This window comes from Notolepis coatsorum (genome assembly GCF_963971535.1).
Source record: "Notolepis coatsorum genome assembly, chromosome: 15".
NCBI lineage: Eukaryota > Metazoa > Chordata > Actinopteri > Aulopiformes > Paralepididae > Notolepis > Notolepis coatsorum.
In genome coordinates, this window is record NC_140179.1 from 23,188,452 (window position 1) to 23,213,840 (window position 25,389).

Genomic DNA, 25,389 nt, shown 5'->3' on the forward strand with positions numbered 1-25,389 from the left:
TTGGACAAGTATTGTTATGCACCTGCTGAGAGAGGAGGTTTTTTCACGGAAGACACAAACTGTTTTGTTCTCAACCATCATTTTCTTTGGACAATAAACCCTATAAACTACATCAGCTGCAGCCTGGACATTAAACTCTGTCAACATCCACAACTTATTTTGTTACCCGAGTATAAAAACACTAGTAGGTGCATCGTGGCGCGTTGTTCATTTATTAGTTAACACTTTCAGTGCCAGCCATGCGGGGCGCTAAAGGGCTCTTAGACAAGGTCAATTTTGAGGCCTTATTTGAAAATGTTTAGCTTGGTATACAGCAGATTTGGATTCAGCACCCCTTAATACGCCTAGAAATGTTGTGTACCAAAAATAAACACGAAATGCCTTCAGCACTTTATACAAGCACATTTTCTGAAATTCTGCCTAGTCTATCTGTATGCCAGCGTCCACTTCAATGATAGAGCTCTCATATTTGCAAACGCATAAACTATGTCTTAAATTATGGCTATGTGTCTAATCTGGCCGTCGCTTATCAATTACTTGTTTGCAGTCAACATTGTCGAAAGGGATTGTTTTTTTAATCGGTTCATTTCCGTTTGATACCATTTTGAAAAACGCTCGTTTTTTTTAAGTTTCAGGAAAATATAAAGATTCTGTGATAATCGCCCTTTACTGGAATATTCTGTAATACACAAAAAACGTTTCGGCCTATTTATGAATCGTTTTCAAATAAACGCTAGATTATCGATAGTATGTGTACTTATGCACGCTAGAGAAGCGAGCTGAAAAAGAGAGTTTGCAGCACTAACGTGAGACTAGATTGATGAAATATGAATTCAAATCGCTAATAAAAAAAAACAAGATATATCGTCGCTGGCACTCAACGGTCGGCATGAACTAACGATTAATCTCGTCGCTGGCACTCAAAGTGTTAATGACAAGCGGCCACTATAGCTTCTCCAACTAACGTTAATTATTTAAATTGTTCCTGTTAATAATAATTAACATAAGTAGCATGGTAATAATACGTAGGTTATTGATCAATGAATGTATTGATAAATTAATGGTTATACACCAGTAGAACTTCTGTACTACTTCTACTGTAGAAGTCATGTTATTTCCTCATTGTCCTTGCTGTGTCGCCTGCCGTAGCCTCAAAAAATAGGATCGAGGCGATTTTTTGCTGCGCGACCGTTGCTTCAAAATAATAATAATTGTTGGACTAGAAGTCTTTATTTGTCATGCAGTTTTTAACACACACACGCGAGATGGGCGACCCACAGGAACACACACACACATGCACTGAGTCGCCGATGAAATGTCTCTCTGCACTTTTCCCATCCCGTTATCCTTCCCCCCATGGGCAGCCGGGAGCAGATAGGGCGTCAACGTGAGCCGCGCCCCGGGGACCAATCCAAGTGCTCCTGTCCGTCTTCGTCAAGGACGCCACAGCGTTAGCGATCTGTTGTGCATGTTTTTCCATTGGGTTTATCTTATCGGGGGGGAACCCTTGCAAGCACGGGGAGAACATGCAAACTCCATACAGAAAGGCCTGGGAGATACCCCACCTGAGTACCTGGCATCATGGAAACCAGGTCCCCAAGCGGGAATCGAACCCTGGACCTTCTTGCTGTGAGGCGACAGTGTTAACCACTACACCACCGTGCCGCTGTGTGGGTTCTCTCATTCATAACAATGGAGGCGATAGAATTCTGTCGGTCGCCTCGCTTAAAAAATCGTCGCCCGTGTTTAGCATTGTTTCCTAGCAATGGGGGTTTGTATCAATGGGGTCTGTGTCTCTAATTCTCATTTTGGCGGATTGCTCCAATTCAGTTGAGACAATATCCTCCCCCAGTGAACTAAGCTATTCTGATTTGACTCGCTATCCTACGTAGCACAGAGCTGATCTGTAGTAACGCCCCCTCTATGGTTGTAGCGCAACCATTCGCTCAACAACAGCGAGTGGAAATACCGACACTTCCTCAAGCGGGTGCGGCCCGTGCGGTGACAGAGACAGCAGAGAACGAGCGAGAGAGAGGGGGAGAGAGAGAGATAGAGATAGGGACACGGAGCAGGAGCTTCTCTCTCTCTCGGGGAAAACACACACACGCATTTACACACAACCTCCCGACCACGCCGCGTGGGGATGGAGCTTCTCCACTTGCATATCACTGTCAAAATATCTTTGACTCCCATGCACGCGCCCGTATTCCGATCCGTGCAATAATATTCACAGGGGTATATATTGTAATTTGAAACAAGTTACCAATGCATTGTCCCGTGGGATTATGCCCCCCCGCAGCGAAATTAATTAGTATCCCCCTCAATCTCTCTCTCTCTGTCTGTCTGCCAGTCGCAGACTGTGGGTGACTGTCACTCAAAGCGCTTATGGGCGGAGCCAAGCCAAAACGGCTTGAAATCTTGTGTGGAAAAATGCTGCTTTAGAGTACTTGATTAGAAATATAAAACAATGAATTTTTTTGATATTTTTTTTACAGATGTGTTCCATAGACTCACAGGAATTGTGTAAAGGTGCCCAAATAGTGAAAGGAATAGCATGACATGTCCCCTTTAACTAGTCCTCTAACTAGTCCTCTGACGAGATCTACCAGAGACCATGACACACGGACAGTTAAACACTTATAACACTTTGTTTGGTCACTTGTCTCGACATTCATGTGTTTGTGTTTGTTCCAGATCTGGGAGCCATTAAACCAGCGCTTCCATAGAGTCATAGCAATGGACTTCCTAGGCTTTGGCTTCAGTGATAAACCTGTAAGTCAACCCCCCTGGATTAAGGTGTATATTTACATGGACATTAAAGGGGAATGCCCCTCATTTCCATAACAATCATAACAATTTACATTTACGTGTCCCCTGTGTCTGCCCCCCCCCCTGCAGCGCCCCCACAGGTACTCTGTCTTTGAGCAGGCCAGCATGGTGGAGGCTCTGCTGGGACACCTGGGTCTGACGGAGCAGAGAGTCAACCTGCTGTCCCACGACTACGGAGCCACGGTGGCCCTGGAGCTGCTCTACAGGTGTGTGTGTGTGGTTAGGGGCGTTCCTAACCCTCCAGGTATGGGTGTGGTTATGGGTGTTCCTAACCCTCCAGGTGTGGGTGTGTGTGCTGCTATACGCCCGCAGCTGGGGTGAAGGGATGGACAGGATGCCACTCAGTTGTCGAAAGCCTTTTTAATTTTTTCTCCAACAGGTTACAAACCTTGAAACAAAACACACATTCAGTCAATAACCACCACAACACTACTATCATTCTGAAACAAATCCGTTACTCTCACATCCACTCAGGGAACAAAATTAACTTTTTGACTTACCAGCCATTTGGCTGGTAAACTACCAGCCAGGCAGATTTTTTACCAGCCAAAAATTATAAATAGCTTTTTAGTATATCGCCATGTGTTATTATTACTATATAATACTCTCATATGCTATTTTCAATTAATATCATAAACAACATAAGGAATATTAGCATAATTTTGAGTGGACTGAAGGAATGAGTCGGTGTTAATAGTTTTAAATGCAAATAATTTATTGAAACATAGAAGTGGGGTCGAGACACACACACACACACACTGTTTCAACTCACCACCCCTGCATCATATTGTAGTCTAGTCTGTCTTCAAACTTCCACTCCTCTCGAAACTTTTTTATATCTGAATATCAACATTATCTGTCCATCCTCAGTAATCCTCAGTTTACTATAATATACTCCTGTCCTGAGTCCTGACTAGTGACTTCATCGTCTTTCCAAACGCACGCACACAGGGAAAGGGAGAGTGCCCCCCCCCATTTCCCTTTCCTCAGTCCACACTGTCTGCTGTTCACTATGGCTCTGCCTCTGATCAGGATTAGCTTGTTAGCTTACGCTAACATAACGTTCATTTTGGGCGATGTGGGCATAAAGGAATGGCGACGATGCAACGCATGTTGGATGCATTTGACCCGTTGTGAGAAAAAAATAAACACCACAGACTTATTTCGGCTCACAAAATAGGGGCACTGCTGTGTAGCCCCGCTCGGCTTTAATGCGAGCAGACAGCACGGACTGGGCGGATATGACTCGTCGAGTTGCCACAGGTTTTTTCAAAATAAGAGTATCATATGAACCGAACGTTGCTAGCTGACGGAGCCATAGATATTATGACTGGAGCTGCGCTTGGGGCGGAAATGAGACCCGCACAGGATTTTCAAAATAAGAGTATCGATATGAACTACACGCCAGGTGGCGGGCAGACCTCTCATTGTTAGTCGCCAAACCTTAAATCTGCCCGCGGTTGGCGGGTACTTATTTTGTTCCCTGCATCCACTCACCAGTTGCCTCTCGTATCCCTTCTCTGGCTGTCAAATTCCCCGCAACTTCCTGTTTACAACTTTCACTGACACCACGTGACATATCTCGACCAATTACAGCCCACTCCTCGCTAAGGCCCCGGATCACACGTGAATTAAAAATACATCTCCATTCACAAAAACGCACAGCATAAAGCGCCTCCATACATCCGAAATGAAAACATAATTATAATCATAGCTCAACTACCACTAATCAACATTCACATAAACGCACAGCATAAAAAACAACACTTACATTAACTTATTTACAACACACAGAACTAAAGTGCACCTAAACTCCACCACCCCATAGAAAGCTACACAGTGTGGTTAGGGGCGGTCCTAACCCTCCAGGTGTGGGTGTGGTTATGGGTGTTCCTAACCCTCCAGGTGTGGGTGTGGTTATGGTGTTCCTAACCCTCCAGGTGTGGGTGTGGTTAGGGGCAGTCCTAATCCTCCAGGTGTGGGTGTGGTTATGGGTGTTCCTAACCCTCCAGGTGTGGGTGTGGTTATGGTGTTCCTAACCCTCCAGGTGTGGGTGTGGTTAGGGAAAGTCCTAATCCTCCAGGTGTGGGTGTGGTTAGGGGCGGTCTTAACCCTCCAGGTGTGGGTGTGGTTAGGGGCGGTCCTAACCCTCCAGGTGTGGGTGTGGTTAGGGGTCGGTGAGTGTGGTTAGGGGCAGTCCTAACCCTCCAGGTGTGGGTGTGGTTAGGGTCGGTCCTAACCCTCCAGGTGTGGTTAGGGGCGGTCCTAACCCTCCAGGTGTGGGTGTGGTTAGGGGCGGTCCTAACCCTCCAGGTGCCATCTTGGATTGGGATCTGTGCCTCATGGAGAATCTGCTGCTGTGAGCAGGAAGGAGGGACAGCTGAGGCCTACAGCCATCTGCAGAACCCCAGGACTGTTCAGTCTTCATCTGCAGAACCCCAGGACCGTTCAGTCTTCATCTGCAGAACCCCAGGACTGTTCAGTCTTTATCTGCAGAACCCCAGGACTGTTCAGTCTTCATCTGCAGAACCCCAGGACTGTTCAGTCTTCATCTGCAGAACCCCAGGACTGTTCAGTCTTCATCTGCAGAACCCCAGGACTGTTCAGTCTTCATCTGCAGAACCCCAGGACTGTTCAGTCTTCATCTGCAGAACCCCAGGACTGTTCAGTCTTTATCTGCAGAACCCCAGGACTGTTCAGTCTTCATCTGCAGAACCCCAGGACTGTTCAGTCTTCATCTGCAGAACCCCAGGACTGTTCAGTCTTCATCTGCAGAACCCCAGGACTGTTCAGTCTTTATCTGCAGAACCCCAGGACTGTTCAGTCTTCATCTGCAGAACCCCAGGACTGTTCAGTCTTTATCTGCAGAACCCCAGGACTGTTCAGTCTTTATCTGCAGAACCCCAGGACTGTTCAGTCTTCATCACTTGGCTTCTCTTCTGGGATGTGGACCAACATGGGACTTGTTCTCTTTGATTTGGGTTTGATAGACTGACTCAAAGGAGCTACAGGGACTGGATTTATTTAGGTATTAATGGACTGTCATGCTGACGGTACTGTTCTCATTTAATATGATGTCTTGATGCGATTTTGTTTCGTGTTGCATTGTTGTGACGCCCCAATTATTTAACACAGCGTTTTGAAATGGACTCTGTTCTACTTCTCATCTTGATTCTCGACAGGTTTATTATTTCAAGGTTGTTACAATGTAGCACATAATGTGTGATTGACATGTTCACCTCAATATGACTATTTTTCTCTCTCTCTCTCTCTCTCTCTCTCTCTCACAACAGGAGCGACCAGAACCGAACAGGTCACCTGACCATCAACAGCCTCTGTCTGTCCAATGGAGGTACAGCACACTCGGCTTCACCCATTTCAATTGACCTCTTCCAAGCCCCGCCCTAATTTTTTTATCCTACAATCACAACTGTTGCAAGCAAAGAGGGCGGGGCTTGACATGGGTCAATCATAACGCTTTTCGTTACCTGAATGTTTGTTCTTGTGTCGGCCTGGTGTTGCATAGTGTGGTTCTCTGCTTCTCTGGTGTGAAATACTACAGTGACCTGGTCTGACTGTTGACCAGGTGAAATACTACAGTGACCTGGTCTGACTGTTGACCAGGTGAAATACTACAGTGACCTGGTCTGACTGTTGACCAGGTGAAATACTACAGTGACCTGGTCTGACTGTTGACCAGGTGAAATACTACAGTGACCTGGTCTGACTGTTGACCAGGTGAAATACTACAGTGACCTGGTCTGACTGTTGACCAGGTGAAATACTACAGTGACCTGGTCTGACTGTTGATCAGGTGAAATACTACAGTGACCTGGTCTGACTGTTGATCAGGGGATGAGTCTGTGTGAGAGCTGCTCTTTCATCCTCACTTAGTCAATAGATTCCTGGGGGCTTAGTCGATCCAGACATTCATAATGATGATGGATCAATTATTCATAATAATGATGATCACTTATTCATAATAATGATGATCAGTTATTCATAATATTGATGATCAGTTATTCATAATAATCAGTTATTCATAATAATGATGATAATAATAATAGCTTCATTTTATATGATATTTACTGTTAATGCTTGTGTATCTAATTTTATGTCATGTTTAAAAAAAAATAATGATCAGTTATTCATAATAATGATCAGTTATTCATGATGATGATAATAATAATAATAATAATAATAATAATAATAATAGCTTCATTTTATATAGAGCCTTTCAAAAGACCCAAGGTCGCTTTACATAGGGGGGGGAAATAACAAAAGTAACAAACTTAGTGAACAGACACAACATATACATATAAAGTGAGAAATTAGGGGTTAAAGGCCAAGTTGAAGAGGTGGGTTTTGAGCAGTTTTTTTAATGCGTCCAGAGTTGGGGCGGTGCGGAGTGCTGCGGGGAGGGAGTTCCAGAGGGTGGGAGCTGCCACACTGAAAGCTCTGTCCCCGAAGGTCCGCAGTCTGGTTCGGGGGATGGAGAGCTGACCAGTGTGGGACCGTGACTGAGTGTAGGGGTGGAGGAGGTCAGTGAGGTACTGAGGTGCCAGAGCGTGGAGGGACCCCGGACAGGACCCCGTTGCAGTAGTCCAGGCGGGAGGTTACAAAGGCATGGATGAGGGTCTCAGCTGTGGAGTCGGAAAGTGAGGGTCAGAGTCTGGAGATATTTCTGAGATGGAAGAAGGCGGATTTGGTGACAGAACTGACATGGGCTTGGTAGGAGAGGGTGGAGTCCAGGATAACGCCCAGGTTGCGGACCTTTGGGGAAGGGCAGATGGAGCAGCTGTCTATGTTCAGGGTGAGATCCCCAACCTTCCGGAGCAGGGCCTTGGGTGCCACAACCATGAGCTCAGTTTTATTGTTATTGAGTTTGAGAAGATTAGATGACATCCTGGTTTTTATTTCATGAAGGTAGTTGATAAGGGAGCGTGGGGGAGCTGGGTGGATGGTTTGGTGGAGAGGTAGAGTTGTGTGTCGTCGGCGTAGGAGTGGAAGCTGAGGCCATGGCGGCGGATGATCTGACCGAGGGGGAGCATGTAAATGGTGAACAGAATTGGGCCAAGTACAGAGCCTTGGGGGACGCCTTGGTTGACTGGGGCCGGGGTGGAACTGGAATCGCAGATGGTGATAAACTGTGTCCGGGTGGTGAGGTAGGATTTAAACCAGGAGAGTGCTGAGCCAGTGATGCAGAGGTTGTCGGATAGGCGGTTGAGAAGGATAGAATGGGAGACTGTGTCGAAGGCTGCAGAAAGGTCCAGGAGGATGAGGATGCTAATGTGGCCAGAGTCAGCTGCAAGGAGGAGGTCGTTGATCAATTATTCAGATTAATGATGATGGATCAGTTATTGCATTGAAAATGACAGACGCCTCACTGGTTTTACAGCTATTTTCATAAATATGTGTTGATCTTTGATCTTTGACCAGGGTCATATTCTGCATTTGGTTTCATTTGCAGAACAACAATATGAGAAAGAAGTGTGTTTTTATAGATTTGTTAATTAAATGAACAATGAACTATTCCATTATTCAATGAAAACCTTTGATTATTAGTGGATGAAGGATTTCTTTACATGTACCGACTGATTCTCTTTGTCGCACAGGAATATTCCCAGAAACGCACGTCCCCAGACTACTGCAAACGGTAAGACGCCCACAGACTCCTCAATACGGTCTCCCATGCTTCATACCAGCCCGATCTCTCTTAGAATATGTAAATAAAGTACTACCACAGGGGGGGAAAAGGTACATAATGTACGTTATGTTATAGCCACAAGTAATATATTTACTTATAGTGTTGAAAATGTAATATGTATAAGTACATACATATTCAAAAAACCTTTAACTTTCCCTGCTGGGGATGGAACCCTAACCTTAACCCTAACTTTATGTCTTAAGCATAACCGTTAAGTGAATGTTAAAACTAACCTTAACCCTAGCTTTATGTCTTAACACATTCAGTGCCATTCACTGATTAACACGTTTCTGAGGCCAGACCGTTGAGTGCCAATCACGTGTTAACACGTTTCTGGGTCGTTTTAAATTTGTTTAGATTTTAATACCCTATTCAATGTCAGGGAGCTGTGTGTTGCCTGTAAAATGGATACTGGGAATCTGAAGGTGCAGTACCGGCCGCATCCTACCAGGCGGCGGTATCGAGCACCCTTTGAAACATTGTGTCTTGGGCTGTGCGTCGATTATATAGGTCCGGGCGGACTTTTCTTTGTCGGGCAAGTGGAGAAGGATTGAGAAGGATCAATTACTCCCGATCAGTGTTTTGTGATGGATTATGTTGGCGACACGATGGACATAATTACTTGGAATGGCAATCAGATAATTGGAATATTCTTTTTGGGCCACATCCTAGTCAAGGTAAGGGCTATATGATATCAATCTTGCGTTAATCCGAGCATGCCTTCATTGTGATCCAAAAGTGTTACTGTAACGTTACTCCACAACCTATGCCGTTGGTGGCGATCAGAGCATGAAAAAACGACCCCACCCTTTCATGCATTCATGAAGGAACATAATACCTATCATATGCATTTGATTTTTTAATTGTAGCGTATGTAGGGACGAAATGCCAATGCATTTAGTATAATACACGTTGCGTGCTATTACCAGCCTCCCAGGAATTACCCTAGACCGCTCTAAAACCATACTTATATTCACCACGGTATAAAACGGGAACGTATGGATGGACAAATTTTCTTTTTGCATCTTGACCGGAAGAAACTCAGTGTCAAATGACCATAGTATTGGATCCATAGCTATAATATAGAATATAGTTATAGCTCTACAAACAAGGTGAAGGACTCCATTAGTTTAATGCTGGCACTGAATAGATGGGCCCCGGAAACAACGTGGCAGCCAATGTGTTAAGCATAACCATTAAGAGAATGTTAAAACTAACCTAAACTAACTCCTGGTTGCAACGTTTGTTTTGGACTTTTGCCGATTTAGAATACATAAATATATTAATATAACATAATGTACATTTATGTACCTTTTTGCCTGTGGTAGTACTTTATTTGTGTTTTCTGATGAGTGTGTGTTAATACAGCTGTAGATCAGTAGACGAGGCTGCTTGATGATCTCAGCAGCATGTCTATGAGGTTCTATCTTCTCTCTCTCCTACAGCTTCTCAAGGACTCCGGCTTTCTGTCTCCGGTCCTGACGCGTCTCACCAACTATATGCTCTTCTCCAAAGGGTAAACAGCCAATAATAGCTGCAATACACACGCGCACACACACACACACACACACACACACATGCACGCGCACACACACACACACACACACACGTATTATTTGTACTCCAGCGCCACCAATTACAGTAATGATACCCAGGAGGTCATGAATTACTGTGATCCTGGTCTGGCGGCGGTGCATTGGGTGTGACCTGGACGTCTGCATCACTGAAGTACCTAGAAACATGGTAACAGGCAGCCTCGCCGGTATCCAGCTTTACCGGAACTTGTGTTTTCCTGACGATAGTCTCCATACATGATAATAGAATAGCAGGAGAAAGCTCTTTTAACGGCGACAGTCGGTTGTGTGATAGTAAAGGGTTAACCTTCTGTCGTGTGGCAGTGAAAGGGTTAACCGGCTGTCGTGTGGCAGTGAAAGGGTTAACCGGCTGTCGTGTGGCAGTGAAAGGGTTAACCTTCTGTGAATTGTCGCAGTGAAAGGGTTAACCGTTTTGTAGTGCGGCAGTGAAAGCTCTCTAGTAACCAGTTATTAGCCCCGTTGGCTGGATTATCTTGTTTTATTATGAATTCATTATACGACATGATGTGATGTACATTTTATACCATTCTTGGGTTTTAACTCTTCAATCGGATGCCATGTGTCATTCAGAAACAAAGTGAATAAATGTATCAGTCGTCATGGTGACTCTCTCCTCTCACACGTCTGTTTGTGTCTCCAGGCTCGGGGACGTGTTTGGACCGTACACCCAGCCCACAGACGCGGAGTTCTGGGACATGTGGACCGGTGTGCGCTTCAACGACGGAAACCTGGTCATGGATAGGTACGGTTACACACTAGTGGGGAAGGCTTGCGTGTGGTTCATTTATTCTCTCTCTCTCTGTTCACAGAATAATGATAATAATAATAATAACTTTATTTGTATAGCACTTTTCATACAGAGGTTGCAGTTCAAAGTGCTTCACAACAGTAAAAAATACAGGCATAAGCGAGCATAAAAAATTTAAAATGTAAATACAAAGAGATAGAGAGGTAGCAAGGTTAGGCAAATAACAGTTATTCAGCAATACAAATAATAAAATAGAATAGATTAGATAGAGTAAAAAAGTGCGGTTTGATTCAGTTTAAAATAGGCTAAAAATAATAAGATAGAACGGACAGTAAAAAGTGTGATAAGATTGTTCAATAATATAAAGAAACATAGAACCGACATGAATTTCATTGGAAGTGTATGAAATCAGTGTTTCACATTAGCATCTAGCATCCCAATAGGCTCTCTGTTTACAGTTTGATCCAGTAATACAAATAATACAAATAGTTTAAAATGATTCAGTTTAAAAATAGTAAAAAGTGTGATAAAATAGTTCTTAAAATTACAGTGCATACAGTAGGAGGTAGTGAGATAAAATTAGCATAGAACCGACACATGAATTTGATAGGTAGTGTATAAAAGTAGGCAGGGTAAGTGTAACTGAGGGGTACAATTCCCTGACTGTATTACTAGATATGATACTTACTACCACTACCTTTGTACTTAATATTCGGCCACCCAGTACTCGGCATAAATATATTATGATGAACACTGTCACGTAGATGAAACGGATCCAACACAAATGTACGAATTAGAAATAGGTCTTTATTTCTACACAGCGATGGTGTGTAGAGCAAGCACTTAATCAAATCAATCACATTTATGAATGGGAATTAGTATGCACTTTTATGGCAAGAGTATTCGTTGGTATATCAATAGAGAATGTCCAATCTCTGGTGGCGCAGGCGGTAAATATACGACCTGGGATAGTTAAGGAATAACAGCAATGATACTTTAATGATTATAAGACTGGATACACTAAGGGGGGTAATCCGGTCGCTTGTAAGACAACAGGAGTAGGAGGGGGGGGGGGGTAGAGTCTGGCTGCCTCGTCCGGCCAAGGGTATCCTGGGTGAACCCACAGTTGTGCAGCTCGGTGCGCCAGCGATCCTTGGACCACAGATGAAAGCAGGTGGACTCTCTGTGAGCCGGCTCTCTCCGGTCCACGGGGGAGAGACGTGAAGCGACCTCGTCTTGCAGAGCGTCTCCTCACCTTGCGTCCTCTCCAGGGGGGGGGGGGGTTCCAACACACGGCAGTGTCGGGGGTCTTTATCCATGGAATAATCACTGTACACAAAGCATAATCCGTGCCTGGGAAGGCGGGCTGTCGTCGGTAGAATAATCCGGTATACAGGTCCACTCGCTCGTCGGCTCTGGGGCTCCTCGGATGCAGTCTCACATGGGGTCGACCATCCTGGATAAGCAGCCAGTTCTCTGCCCGAAACGCTGGGGTACTGACTACGATAGTATTCTCACCGCACGAAGCACTACATATGAATAGACTATTATTAGCTTAATAGACTACGTCCAACTCGACGATCTAGTGCCAAATATGACTATTCAAATATTAATATACACGATGTCTCAATACCGATGGTAGGCCGAACTTGGCCTTACTCCCACACGTGGCGTCGCGGGGAGGCTTTACGTCTGTCACTCTATTGGAGGGTAAGAAACTGGACTGAAAAGGAAGTCCTACTTTAGTAGCGCAGTATATATACGCACTATGAACAAATAGTACCGTTAGTGGTGCGGTAGCCAGATTCCTACGCGGAACTAGGACTTGTTCGTACATGTTGAGCGGTACGTTTGAACTGGGTCTGGGGGGTATGGCAGCCTGGCACCAAGGTCTCGACCAATAGTAGAATGGAGACTATTATGGGATGTTCAGTAGGCTAGAATGGATATTCAATGCATATTGTACAAGGAATATACAAGGGATATCAGGGAATATTAGAGAATATACAAATACAATTAAATATATATATAAATAAATATATATATTCGGTTTAATCTGGCCCTTCACAACAGCCACCCCCTGATTGGTCCCAGACCTAATCAGTTAAGCAGAGACAGATTAATCGCGTTGTCTATTTACACATAAGGGTTTGCTGTAGGGGTCAGTCAACTTCACAAAGTCATAGGGTTATGGGGTCATGGTCATCATCGATTGTGTCTGGGAGTCGGGGCAGTTCTATGAGCCTCGCCACGGGACGGGTGTAAGTGCGACCCTGGACAAGCACTTCAGCTGCTCGGACCTTGCCGTCGGCACCGGTGATCACTTTGCTTACGCGGCCGGCCGGCCACATAGCTCTGGGCAGTGATTGATCAATAATCATGACGACTGTTCCTTCTGTCAAATTGTCTCTCTCCTTTACCCACTTCTGGCGGGTCTGTAGAGACGGTAGGTAGTGCAGTAGGAAACTGCTCCAAAACTTGTCGGCTAATACTTGGCTGTACCTCCACATTCGTCGGCCGTTCGCTTCTTCAGGCCGGTACATTGTCTGGGGTAACGCGGGATCTAGCCGCCCCATCAGGAGTGTGTTGGGGGTAACTGGGTCGATATCCGCCACATCGCTGGAGACGTAGCCGAGGGGCTTAGAGTTCAATACTCCCTCAATCTCCGTGAGGACTGTCATTAGGACTTCTTCCGCCACAGTCTGGGCCCCAAGTACTGCGTACAGGGCTGTCTTTATGGAACGCACTTCCCGTTCCCAAGTACCACCGAAGTGGGGTGCGTTTGGGGGGTTGAATTGGAAGTCAATCTGTGCTGGAGCGAGGTGGGTCTTAAGTTCTGGGCCCATAGCTTGGAAGCTCTCTCTCAGCTCTCTTTCGCCGCCTTTGAAGTTTGTCCCATGATCGGACAATAGTGTAGACGGTCTTCCTTTCCGTGATGTGAATCTACGGAAGGCCATAAGGAATGAGTCTGTGCTCATGGTCGGGAGAAGCTCGATGTGTATCGCTCTGGTGGTCATGCATTTGAATACAATACCCCACCGCTTCTCGGTTCCTCTTCCTTTCTTTATGTGCAGCGGGCCAAAGCAGTCCATACCCGTTGAGTGGAATGGCTTGTCACCGATTCGGAGGCGACATGGAGGAAGGTCAGCCATCCTTGGTATGCTGGGCTGCGCGCACCACTTGCGGCAGTCTAGACATGTTCGCTGGAAGCGTCGTACCGCCTCTCTTCCTTGTAGGAATGTCCTTTGTTGTGCACTCTCTATGGTAGTGCAATCATCTATGTTGGGGTCTGCGGAGATAACAGTGCTCAATCCACAGAACACCGGCTTCTTATTCTCAGCCTCCTCCTGACTGGCTTCCCTCGGGATAGGCGTGGGCCACTCTCCTTCCGGGAGCTTTAGGAATGCTGGGCCGTCACTGTAGACATTGCGACGGGTGAGGTCATCTAGGGGCATTCCCCGGGTGATGACGTCAGCTGGGTTCTGTTTTGTATCAACGTAGCGCCACTCTGTTTCTCCGGTTAACTCTTCGGTTAAGTCTTGAATCTCGGTGACTCTGACTCCCACGAAGACTTTGTACTTGCATGAGTCCGATTTGATCCAGGCGAGTACTGTCGTGGAATCTGACCACAGGATTGTTCTAGACACCGGTATGGTGAGCTCACGTTGGATGAGCGTGGCTAGGTGCGCTCCGGCTAGGGCTGCGCCGAGCTCTAGGCGTGGGATAGATTGTTGCTTGCGTGGGGCTATTCTCGAGCGGGCGAGGACAAATGCTGTGTAGATCTCTCCCCCCTCTTCTTGGGCCCGCAAGTAGGCTACTGATCCGTATGCGACCTCTGAGGCGTCACTGAAGACGTGTAAGTCCATTTTACATGTCTCTGGCCTCACCGTGGGTGGGAAGTAGCTTCGGCGCATATTAACGCCTGGGAGTGAGTGGAGCTCCATCTCCCACTCTCTCCAGGTGGATGCAAGGTGTGCGGGAATGGGGTCGTCCCAGCCCTGGTCCTTGTCCCACAATGCTCGTACAATCATTTTTGCCCTGGTGGTGTACGGTAGAATACATCCTAGCGGGTCATATTGTCGGGCGAGTGTTGTGTACACACTCCGTCTGGTGGTCGGCGCCGCCGCCGGCCTTCCCTGCTCTGTAGTCAGGGGCTTGTGTCTGTAGTGAAGCGAATCTGTTTTGAATCGCCACACCAATCCCAGGGTCATCTCCTGGGCTTCTCCCGGGATTGTAGCCATCCAGGTCTCGCTGCTGGCTGCCTTGTCCTCGGAGGAGAGGCTGCGCAGTACTTGCGGATCGCTGCTGGCCCACTGCCTGAGATCAAAGCCGCCTTTGATCAATGAGGCGCGGAGTTTAATCAGGAGAGCCTCGGCTTCTTCCTGGGTTGAAAGGCTTTGTAGACAGTTGTCTACGTAGAAGCTGTTCTTTACGCTGTGTCGGACCTCTTCGTCCGCTGCTGGGTCCTCTGCTACATGTTTCTGTAGTGCAAATGTAGCACAGCAGGGGCTGCACGTCGTTCCGAAGGGGAGGACTTCCCATTGGTAGATGGCTGGGTGCTCATCTCCTGGCTTCTCTCTCCATAGGAACCGTAACAGGGGCTTGTCCTCCTCTACTAATCTCACCTGCAGGAACATTCCTTTAATGTCCCCGCTGATGGCCACCTTTTCCTGGCGGAAGCGGAGTAGAACGCCGAGTAGGGAGGGGCCGAGTGTGGGACCGGGCAGTAACTCTTTATTCAGATTTTGGGATCCGATCTGGTAGCTGCAGTTAAATACTATGCGGTCTTTACCGTTGTGATGGACCTTGTGGTGAGGCACGTACCACGATTCAGTGGTCTGGTCAGCCTCTTTAATGTCCATCTTTGTGACGTGTCCCGCTGTGATGAGCTTCTCAATCTCAGCGCGGTATACACTCTCTTGGGCGGGGTTCTTGGCTAAGCGCCGCTCCGTGTTCAGCAGGTACCGTTCTGTGGCGTCTGTCTTGGCGTGGAAAGTAGGCATTCCTTCTCGCCGCAGGAGTGGCGTGGCGTATCTCAACACGCCGTTGACCGGGACGCCTGTACGTTAATGCCAAGCAAGCAGTGCAAAAATGCTTCCGCATTCGTCACCGCACGCTAGTGCGGTAAAGCGCCCTTCTTTTCAGACAAATGCTACCGTGCGTGCACCGGCGGCGGCGTGCTCGCTCAGGTGCGTGCGTGCGCCGGCGTGCTCGCGCGAGGTGCCCGCGCATGCGCATGAGATCCGACACGAGCGGAGCTCAATATATATAAGTCACCGCCCCTTATTCAGTATCTAGCAATAGCTCAATTGGCAAGGACACATGGCTGTGGATCCTATCGCTTGTTTGCTGGCGAGTTCGAATCCCATCGAAAATATTTTTTAACGTGATTTTTTTTTAACGTGTATTCTTTCGGTTAAGGTTAAGGTTAAGGTTAGGCATTGTTTCGGAGTTGGTTAAGGTTAGAACGGTTAAGTTTAGGCGCTGTTAAGGAGCTGGTTAAGGTTAGAGTTTGTCAAAGAGAATGGCAATATAATTTCTATGGTTAAGGTTAGGCATTGTTTCGGAGTTGGTTAAGGTTAGAACGGTTAAGTTTAGGCGCTGTTAAGGAGCTGGTTAAGGTTAGAGTTTGTCAAAGAGAATGGCAATAGACAGCCTATTTCCGCGCGACCTGGGCGCTGGGCGGCGGAAAATGAAAGGCGCATTACTGCATGCCACTACGGTAAATTTTTGCACTGCTTGCTTGGCATAAAGCTACACGCGACCGGGACTCTCTTGGTCCCTGTCTCGAGGAGGTGAATGGCGTAAATGTCATCTTTAGAGCGAATGTCTTTCTTTCCGTTCTTAAAGGGCATTTGTTCCAAGGTCCATAACCGCTCTACGTGTTGCAGGAGTGCGGTTTCTCCCTCTGTGACTCGGGAGTGGAGACATCTAGTGGCTGTACTTCGGTTGAGAGATTTGGCGAGCGGGCCTTGGAGAGTCCATCCCAAACGGGTCTCGACTGCTGCAGGACAGCCTCGGGGTCCGGTATGAACCCGGTCTATCGGGACAATGAGGTCTGCATGGTCGGAGCCTATCAACAGGGTCGGCATAGCATTGTCTATGAGCGGGATCGGTAACTTGCGCAGATGTGCATATTTCTCCATCAGCTTGGCGACGGGGTATGTGTACCGCGACAGTCCTATTTCTTGGCTGGTGAAAGCGTCTGTAATCTGGTACCGTCGCTCAGGCTGGCCGCTTGCTGCGATAGAGAATGAGACATTCTCGCCCTTTATCGTCTTCAAATCTCGTCTTATTGTCCGAATTGTCATTTGGGTTTCGCTTCCCCGCAGCCCTAGCTGGGCCGCAGCGGAGGCGAGCAGAAGGGTCTTCTCTGACCCGTCATCGAGGACGGCGTAAGTGTCCAGGACTTTATTCTGGTAGCTTAGTGTCACACGCACTACTTTTAGGAGTACTCGGGCTCCACTGCTGCTGGCGGGATCGATGTACATGACGCTCGCTTTGCTGCTGGATGGTGCGGGTGACGGGCGCCGTCTGTTACTGTCGTGAAGTATGTCCAGATGGGCTCCATCGCACTTGGTGCACCTTTTCTTTAAGCGGCATTCGGCTGCCATGTGTGAGCGCGCACAGCGAAAACAGCGCTTGTTGGACTTTATCCATTGACTTGCTTCCTCCGCGTTCAGCTTGGGGAAGGAGTCACATTGCGCTAGCCAGTGTTCTTTCTCACAGTAGGGGCACACTATCTTCCACTTCTCCGTTCTGGAGGGGGTACTGTGGCTCCTGCTGCTCGGTACTGACTCCGATTGGTGCATCACAGTCACCGATCTTCTTCCATCATTTAGTCGTCTGGTTCCTTCTCTGGAGCCAGGGGTGCTCCGTCCGAATGTATCTAGCCGTAGGCTGCTGACTTCTCTCGCCAGGAAGTCTGCTAGATCGAGGAGGTTCGGTTCGGGGCCATTCGGGTCTCGGTGGTCTCTCTGCCGCCTAAAACGCTCCTGTCGAGCGGGCGGCAGCTTCTCCAAGATCCTTTCCACATTTGAGTTGGCGTAAAGTTCATGCCTCCCCTTCTCTCTCTGCGCTCCCAACATCCCTACCAGGGACTGCACTCTGATGGACAGGTCGTCCAGTGCTCGATTGTCTATTGCTGGGGGTAAGCGGTCGATGTGTCGGATCTCCTGGATCACGTAATCCCATATGCGCCCATACCTCTGGTCCAATGCTACCAGCGCTGCGGTGTATGGGGTGGTGGAAGTCGCGTAGGCGAGCGCTATATTATGTGCGCGGGGTACCTTTAAGTGCTTCAGTAGGATGGCGTATTTATGGCGTTCATCCAATACATCCACCAACATGGTCTCCAGACACATGCGGAGTTCTGTATACTGGGCCCGGTTCTCTTGGGTGAAGTCGGGTACCATAGGCGTGCCAATGTATGACGCTGACTGTGGATACATCGGCGAGCGTTGGGGGAGAGGCCTCCTAGGCGAGTCTCCTCCCGCTCCTTGGTATGGGCTGGTACCGGCAGTGTACCATGGCCCGCTTGTCCAGGTGCTGTTCCTCGGTGCGGGTCGTGCGTCGTGCTCACCCGGGTATAGAGTCGGGGGTCTGTAGCGCGGCTCCGCGGGAGTATAGCCTGGGCTGTACCGGACCTCCTGGTCCGGTAGAGTACTGTGCTGTCGTCGGGCGTGGTTCTCCTCCTCTTCCTCTTCGTCTTCAGTTAGGTCATCCAGTGCTTGTAGTCTCTGGTTTAGCCTCTCCACAGGATATGCTGCTCCTTCCCGGTTGCTAGGTCTCGCTTGGACCGGTGGGGGGAGGTGGTCTGTGGGGGGTATAGACCTCGTCTGTTGGTCAAGTTCAGGGTTGTTTACTCGGCTAGGGGATGCCGCCCTGGAGGTGTGTCTAGACGAGTTCCTGGAGCCTCTGGCGGAGGGAGAGGGTGTTGTCCGTCTGATCAGCTGTTCTATTAGTTGCGCTTGCTGTCTGTCGCGCTCTGCGTCCCGTAGAGCACCAGCAGCTGCTCGCTGGCTGTCTGCTCGGTCTCGGGCCACATTCTCTTCCCTCTGAATGCGTCTTATTTCTAGGCGTATATGCTCTTCTTCGCTCCGCTGCTGGATCTGCAGTCGGTCGCGTTCAGCAGCGGCGTTCAGGCTGATGAGGAAGGCCTGCTGTAGGGTCCTCTCTGCCTCGCTGGGAGAAGGCGGTTGTATAGGGGAGCCTTCCCTCGGGGTACTCCTTGCGGAGCCTTGGAGCTCTATCTCCACGGTGCTCTCCCCGTCTTCTTCCGTGCCGAGTTCTCTCTCGGTAGCGTTGTATTCCTCCCGGGACTCATCGGGGACTACTTCTTCAGTACTGGCGGGGTGTGAAGTCATGTCTGGTTCCCACTGGTCCCCACCGTGAACTTGGTCAGTTACATTAGAACCCGTAGGGGCCTCTATGGTCGGGGTAGTCTGGGCGTTGGGGTTAGACATACTTTTACTTTCTAGTTTTACCGCGTTTACTGTTAGTAGAAGACTAGGTTGTTGACTGACAGCGTAAGCCTCTAAGTACTGAGGGAGCCGTCGTTCGCGCTGCGGGCGTTGGTTAGGAGGATCGTTTCGTGGAGTGTTCATCATAGGCCATTTCAATATTAATAACACTATATTAATATTACACTAATTACCCTCCGGCTCGAAGGACCAATTGTAACTGAGGGGTACAATTCCCTGACTGTATTACTAGATATGATACTTACTACCACTACCTTTGTACTTAATATTCGGCCACCCAGTACTCGGCATAAATATATTATGATGAACACTGTCACGTAGATGAAACGGATCCAACACAAATGTACGAATTAGAAATAGGTCTTTATTTCTACACAGCGATGGTGTGTAGAGCAAGCACTTAATCAAATCAATCACATTTATGAATGGGAATTAGTATGCACTTTTATGGCAAGAGTATTCGTTGGTATATCAATAGAGAATGTCCAATCTCTGGTGGCGCAGGCGGTAAATATACGACCTGGGATAGTTAAGGAATAACAGCAATGATACTTTAATGATTATAAGACTGGATACACTAAGGGGGGTAATCCGGTCGCTTGTAATACAACAGGAGTAGGAGGGGGGGGGGGGGGGTAGAGTCTGGCTGCCTCGTCCGGCCAAGGGTATCCTGGGTGAACCCACAGTTGTGCAGCTCGGTGCGCCAGCGATCCTTGGACCACAGATGAAAGCAGGTGGACTCTCTGTGAGCCGGCTCTCTCCGGTCCACGGGGGAGAGACGTGAAGCGACCTCGTCTTGCAGAGCGTCTCCTCACCTTGCGTCCTCTCCAGGGGGGGGGGTTCCAACACACGGCAGTGTCGGGGGTCTTTATCCATGGAATAATCACTGTACACAAAGCATAATCCGTGCCTGGGAAGGCGGGCTGTCGTCGGTAGAATAATCCGGTATACAGGTCCACTCGCTCGTCGGCTCTGGGGCTCCTCGGATGCAGTCTCACATGGGGTCGACCATCCTGGATAAGCAGCCAGTTCTCTGCCCGAAACGATGGGGTACTGACTACGATAGTATTCTCACCGCACGAAGCACTACATATGAATAGACTATTATTAGCTTAATAGACTACGTCCAACTCGACGATCTAGTGCCAAATATGACTATTCAAATATTAATATACACGATGTCTCAATACCGATGGTAGGCCGAACTTGGCCTTACTCCCACACGTGGCGTCGCGGGGAGGCTTTACGTCTGTCACTCTATTGGAGGGTAAGAAACTGGACTGAAAAGGAAGTCCTACTTTAGTAGCGCAGTATATATACGCACTATGAACAAATAGTACCGTTAGTGGTGCGGTAGCCAGATTCCTACGCGGAACTAGGACTTGTTCGTACATGTTGAGCGGTACGTTTGAACTGGGTCTGGGGGGTATGGCAGCCTGGCACCAAGGTCTCGACCAATAGTAGAATGGAGACTATTATGGGATGTTCAGTAGGCTAGAATGGATATTCAATGCATATTGTACAAGGAATATACAAGGGATATCAGGGAATATTAGAGAATATACAAATACAATTAAATATATATATATAAATAAATATATATATTCGGTTTAATCTGGCCCTTCACAACAGTAAGAATAGTGCAGGTAAGTACAATTTGTGTCAGGATATCCCTGATGTTTCTATAATAATATTTCCCCTTGCCACTAGGTGGTAGCAGATATCTATCTTCAAATATTTGCCTGCATTACCCCACAGTGAAATGCCCGAGCAAAGAGATAGGTTTTAAGCTGTCTTTTAAAGATGTCTAGCGAGTTGGCTTCTCTGATGTTTTGGGGTAGTTTGTTCCACAGTTTTGGGGCATAGTTGATAAAGGCTGCATTACCGATCCTCTTTTGACTGTTTCTGGGAGCCTCTAGTAGTCCAGCAGCTGATGATCGCAGTGTTCTTGCTGGTGTGTAATTTATTAGAGTGTTGGCGATGTAGCTAGGTCCCTGTCCATTTAGAGCTTTGTATGTAAGGAGAAGGACCTTAAAGTCAATTCTAAATGTTACAGGAAGCCAGTGTAAAGCAGCTAAGACTGGACTAATGTGCTCTCTCCTTTTGGTTCTAGTTAGCAGTCGGGCTGCAGAGTTTTGGATTAGCTGAAGCCTCTGTGGTTTTCTTAGGGAGACCTGTGAAAAGTGCATTACAGTAGTCTAACCGGCTAGATATGAATGCATGAATTAGCTTCTCAGCATCGTTCTGATTAATAAATGGTCGTACTTTTGCTATATTTCTGAGATGGAAGAACGATGTTTTCGTCACTTTGCTAATATGAGAATTGAAGTTCATTTTTTTTATTGATCTTTTTCCCCCTCCTTTTTCCTCCGATTTTCTCCCATCCCAATGTTAGTCATTATGCCAATTCCCAATCCCCTTCCTGGTCGCTGCGCACTTACCCCCCCACAGTCGGTCTGGGAGAGTGGAGGCTATCACGTGCTTCCTCCGACACACGTCTAGCCAATCAACCGCTTCTTTTCACCTGGCAGTGTGGACTCTCACTGAGAGGGTGTAACGTGTGGAAGGATCACACTACCCCCCTTAGATCCTATCCGCGCTGAGCAGGCCCCCCGACCGAACTGTAGGAGTCGCTGTTTACAACGACCCGGACCCACCCCACCAGCTTTCCCACCCTCTAATACAGCCAATTGTATTAGTGTGAACGGCCAGCCAAGCTGGTGACAACGCCGGAGCTGTGAGCTGGATTCGAACAGGCGAATCCAGCGTCTCCGGTGTTGGTGACGAACGCAATCAACGCTACGCCACCTGACCGCACTGAAGTTCAGTTCTGAATCTATGATAACCCCGAGACTAGTGACCTCAGATTTGATCCAAGGGGTTAGTCCTCCCAGGTTCTTTATTAATGTTTCTTTTTTAGTTTTGGGGCAGATAATTAGAATTTCAGTTTTGTTCTCGTTTAGTTCTTACTCATCCATTTATTTATTGCCAGTAAGCAGTCTGTAATGGAGCTAATCGCTGTATCATTTGGTTCTCTCTCTGTTCACTGAATAATGATCTCTCTCTGTTCACTGAATAATGATCTCTCTCTCTCTCTGTTCACTGAATAATGATCTCTCTCTCTCTCTGTTCACTGAATAATGACCTCTCTCTCTGTTCACTGAATAATGATCTCTCTCTCTGATCACTGAATAATCTCTCTCTCTGTTCACTGAATAATGACCTCTCTCTCTCTGTTCACTGAATAATGATCTCTCTCTCTCTCTGTTCACTGAATAATGATCTCTCTCTCTCTCTCTCTGTTCACTGAATAATGATCTCTCTCTCTGTGTTCACTGAATAATGATCTCTCTCTCTCTGTTCACTGAATAATGATCTCTCTCTCTGTTCACTGAATAATGATCTCTCTCTCTGTTCACTGAATAATGACCTCTCTCTCTCTGTTCACTGAATAATCTCTCTCTGTTCACTGAATAATGACCTCTCTCTCTCTGTTCACTGAATAATGATCTCTCTCTCTGATCACTGAATAATCGCTCTCTCTGTTCACTGAATAATGACCTCTCTCTCTCTCTCTCTCTCTGTTCACTGAATAATGACCTCTCTCTCTCTCTGTTCACTGAATAATGACCTCTCTCTCTGTTCACTGAATAATGACCTCTCTCTCTCTGTTCACTGAATAATGATGTAGCCAATTACTTAAACATTTTCTTCACAAACATAGCCACAACACTGGTAAACAAACTACCCTCCCACTCAGGGCATTATGGGGTAGAACACAACACATAGTAGCTTACTACAAAAACCTAGGGGTCCGCAAGGACGACTTCAAGCTGGAAATGGTAACAACAGATGAGGTACTCAAATAACTGAGCGCCCTCCAACCTAACAAGGCCACTGGCCATGACATCCCCTCCAAATTCCTCAGAGACTCAGCAGCCGCCATCACACACATAATAAACCTCTCCATAAAACAGGGACACGTCCCCAAGCACTTCGAAATTGCGAGGGTGACCCCTCTGCACAAAAAGGGCAGGAAATTAGACCCAGGCAACTACCGCCCTGTTTCTATTCTCACCTCACCAGGGGGGACCCTGATGGAAACAAGACAAACGTCTTTCTCACGTCTGCATCCCCTTAACAATTGTATGTATTGAGCCGTACTGTATTGTACCCATTCTGCAATCTCTTAAATAAAGTTTTCATTCATTCATTCATCCATCTCGAAAGTCATGGAAAAAATTGTCTATGAACAGGTAGAAAAGTACCTAGCGGAAAAAACATCTACCGTACTTTTCGCACTATAAGCCGCACCTGACTATAAGCCGCAGCAGCTAAATTGAATGATGTGTACATATATAAGCCGCACTGGACTATAAGCCGCATGTGTTTTAATGTTTAATTACCATATGTAAGGAGTGGAGCCTGCTGCTTAATTTGACTCAACACGGGAAACCTCACCCGGCCCGGACACGGAAAGGATTGACAGATTGATTGCTCTTTCTCGATTCTGTGAGTGGTGGTGCATGGCCGTTCTTATATTGAGCTTTAAGTTCCCACCTCTACAGAGAATGACTCCCATTGGGACACAATACTGTCGGACAAATAACATTAACTCATTTACAAGTTGTATTAAGTTTAGCAAATAAGGGAACAAATAAATAACATTTCAATGCAGTAAAAAAAGCAATATTTCGATTTTCGGGTTTTGTCCACATATAAGCCGCACCGTTATATAAGCCGCAGGGTCGAAAAATGGGGAAAAAAGCCGCGGCTTATAGTCCGAAAAGTACGGTAATCTACCAATTCCAATCTGGCTTCAGAACATCCCACTCCACTGACACATGCCTTCTCTATTTGAACGACCACATCAAACAAGAGGTGGACGCGGGCAAATACTGCGGCATGGTCATGCTGGACCTACAAAAGGCCTTCGACACTGTCAATCACTCCATTCTGATTGACAAGCTAAAAGCAATTGGTTTTGATAGTCTATCAGTGAGCTGGATGCAATCCTACCTTGAGGGGAGGGAACAGATGGTGGAGGTAAATGGTACCCTATCCCCCCCCCCCCTCACAGTGAGCTGTGGTGTTCCACAAGGAAGCATAGTAGGACCGCTACTGTTCCTAATTTATGCAAATGACATGTCGTCAGCTTGTGACTGCAACTTGTTCCTGTTTGCGGACGACTCAGCCCTGCTGGTCTCTGACAAGAACAAGTTACAGGTTGAAAAAACCCTCCGCTCGGAACTAGGCAAAATCTGCATATGGCTCGCTGATAACAAACTATCATTACACATGGGCAAAACAGAGTCCATTCTCTTCGGTTCAAATAACAAACTCAGCAAGACCGACGGCTTCTCAGTTACAGTGGGTGACAATATTGTCACAAGGAAAGATGAAATTACCTACCTGGGTTCCATCCTAGAGGCTAATCTCTCCTGTGACAAAATGGCATCCAATGTAATAAAAAAAAGTCAACCAACGAACTCTATTCTTGTACCGGATCTCCTCTCTGGTAAACAAGAATACCCTGAAGACTCTGGCAGGAGCACTCATTCAAGGGTACTACGACTATGCTTGCACCTCATGGTACCAAAGCACCTCAAAGGGGCTAAAAACAAAATTACAAACATCTCAAAATAAACTGGTCAGACTACTGCTTGACCTTACTCCTAGAACCCACCTCACCCCTGCCCACTTTGACAACCTAGGATGGCTTAGAGTAGACAACAGAGAACAGCAACTTGCAATGGGCCTGGTCTACAAGATACACTACACGACCAAGGTACACATGTACATGTCAAAATACTTCCCAAAGGTCAGTGAATACCACGATCACAACACCAGAGGGAGCTCCACAAATCATGTTAAACCCAGATTCGGCTCAAACAAGGGACTAAACACGTTTCGCAATTATGCCACATCAATGTGGAACGCCCTACCTAAAGCTGTAAAGGAATGTGAATCACTACCCACTTTCAAAACCACTCTCAAAGAACACCTACGGGAGACTGCAATTCTAAA

General features: G+C 47.1%; 1 protein-coding gene across 1 annotated transcript in view; it reads left to right on the forward strand.

Annotated features, from left to right (window-relative positions):
* mest (mesoderm specific transcript) overlaps positions 1–25,389 on the forward strand; it is a 41,322-nt gene that overhangs the window by 10,854 nt on the left and 5,079 nt on the right. The window contains exons 4-9 of the mRNA XM_084330413.1: positions 2,695–2,772; positions 2,899–3,035; positions 6,123–6,181; positions 8,445–8,485; positions 9,982–10,052; positions 10,772–10,873. Coding sequence (XP_084186539.1) covers positions 2,695–2,772; positions 2,899–3,035; positions 6,123–6,181; positions 8,445–8,485; positions 9,982–10,052; positions 10,772–10,873 — 488 coding nt within the window. The remainder of the gene's footprint in view (positions 1–2,694; positions 2,773–2,898; positions 3,036–6,122; positions 6,182–8,444; positions 8,486–9,981; positions 10,053–10,771; positions 10,874–25,389) is intronic.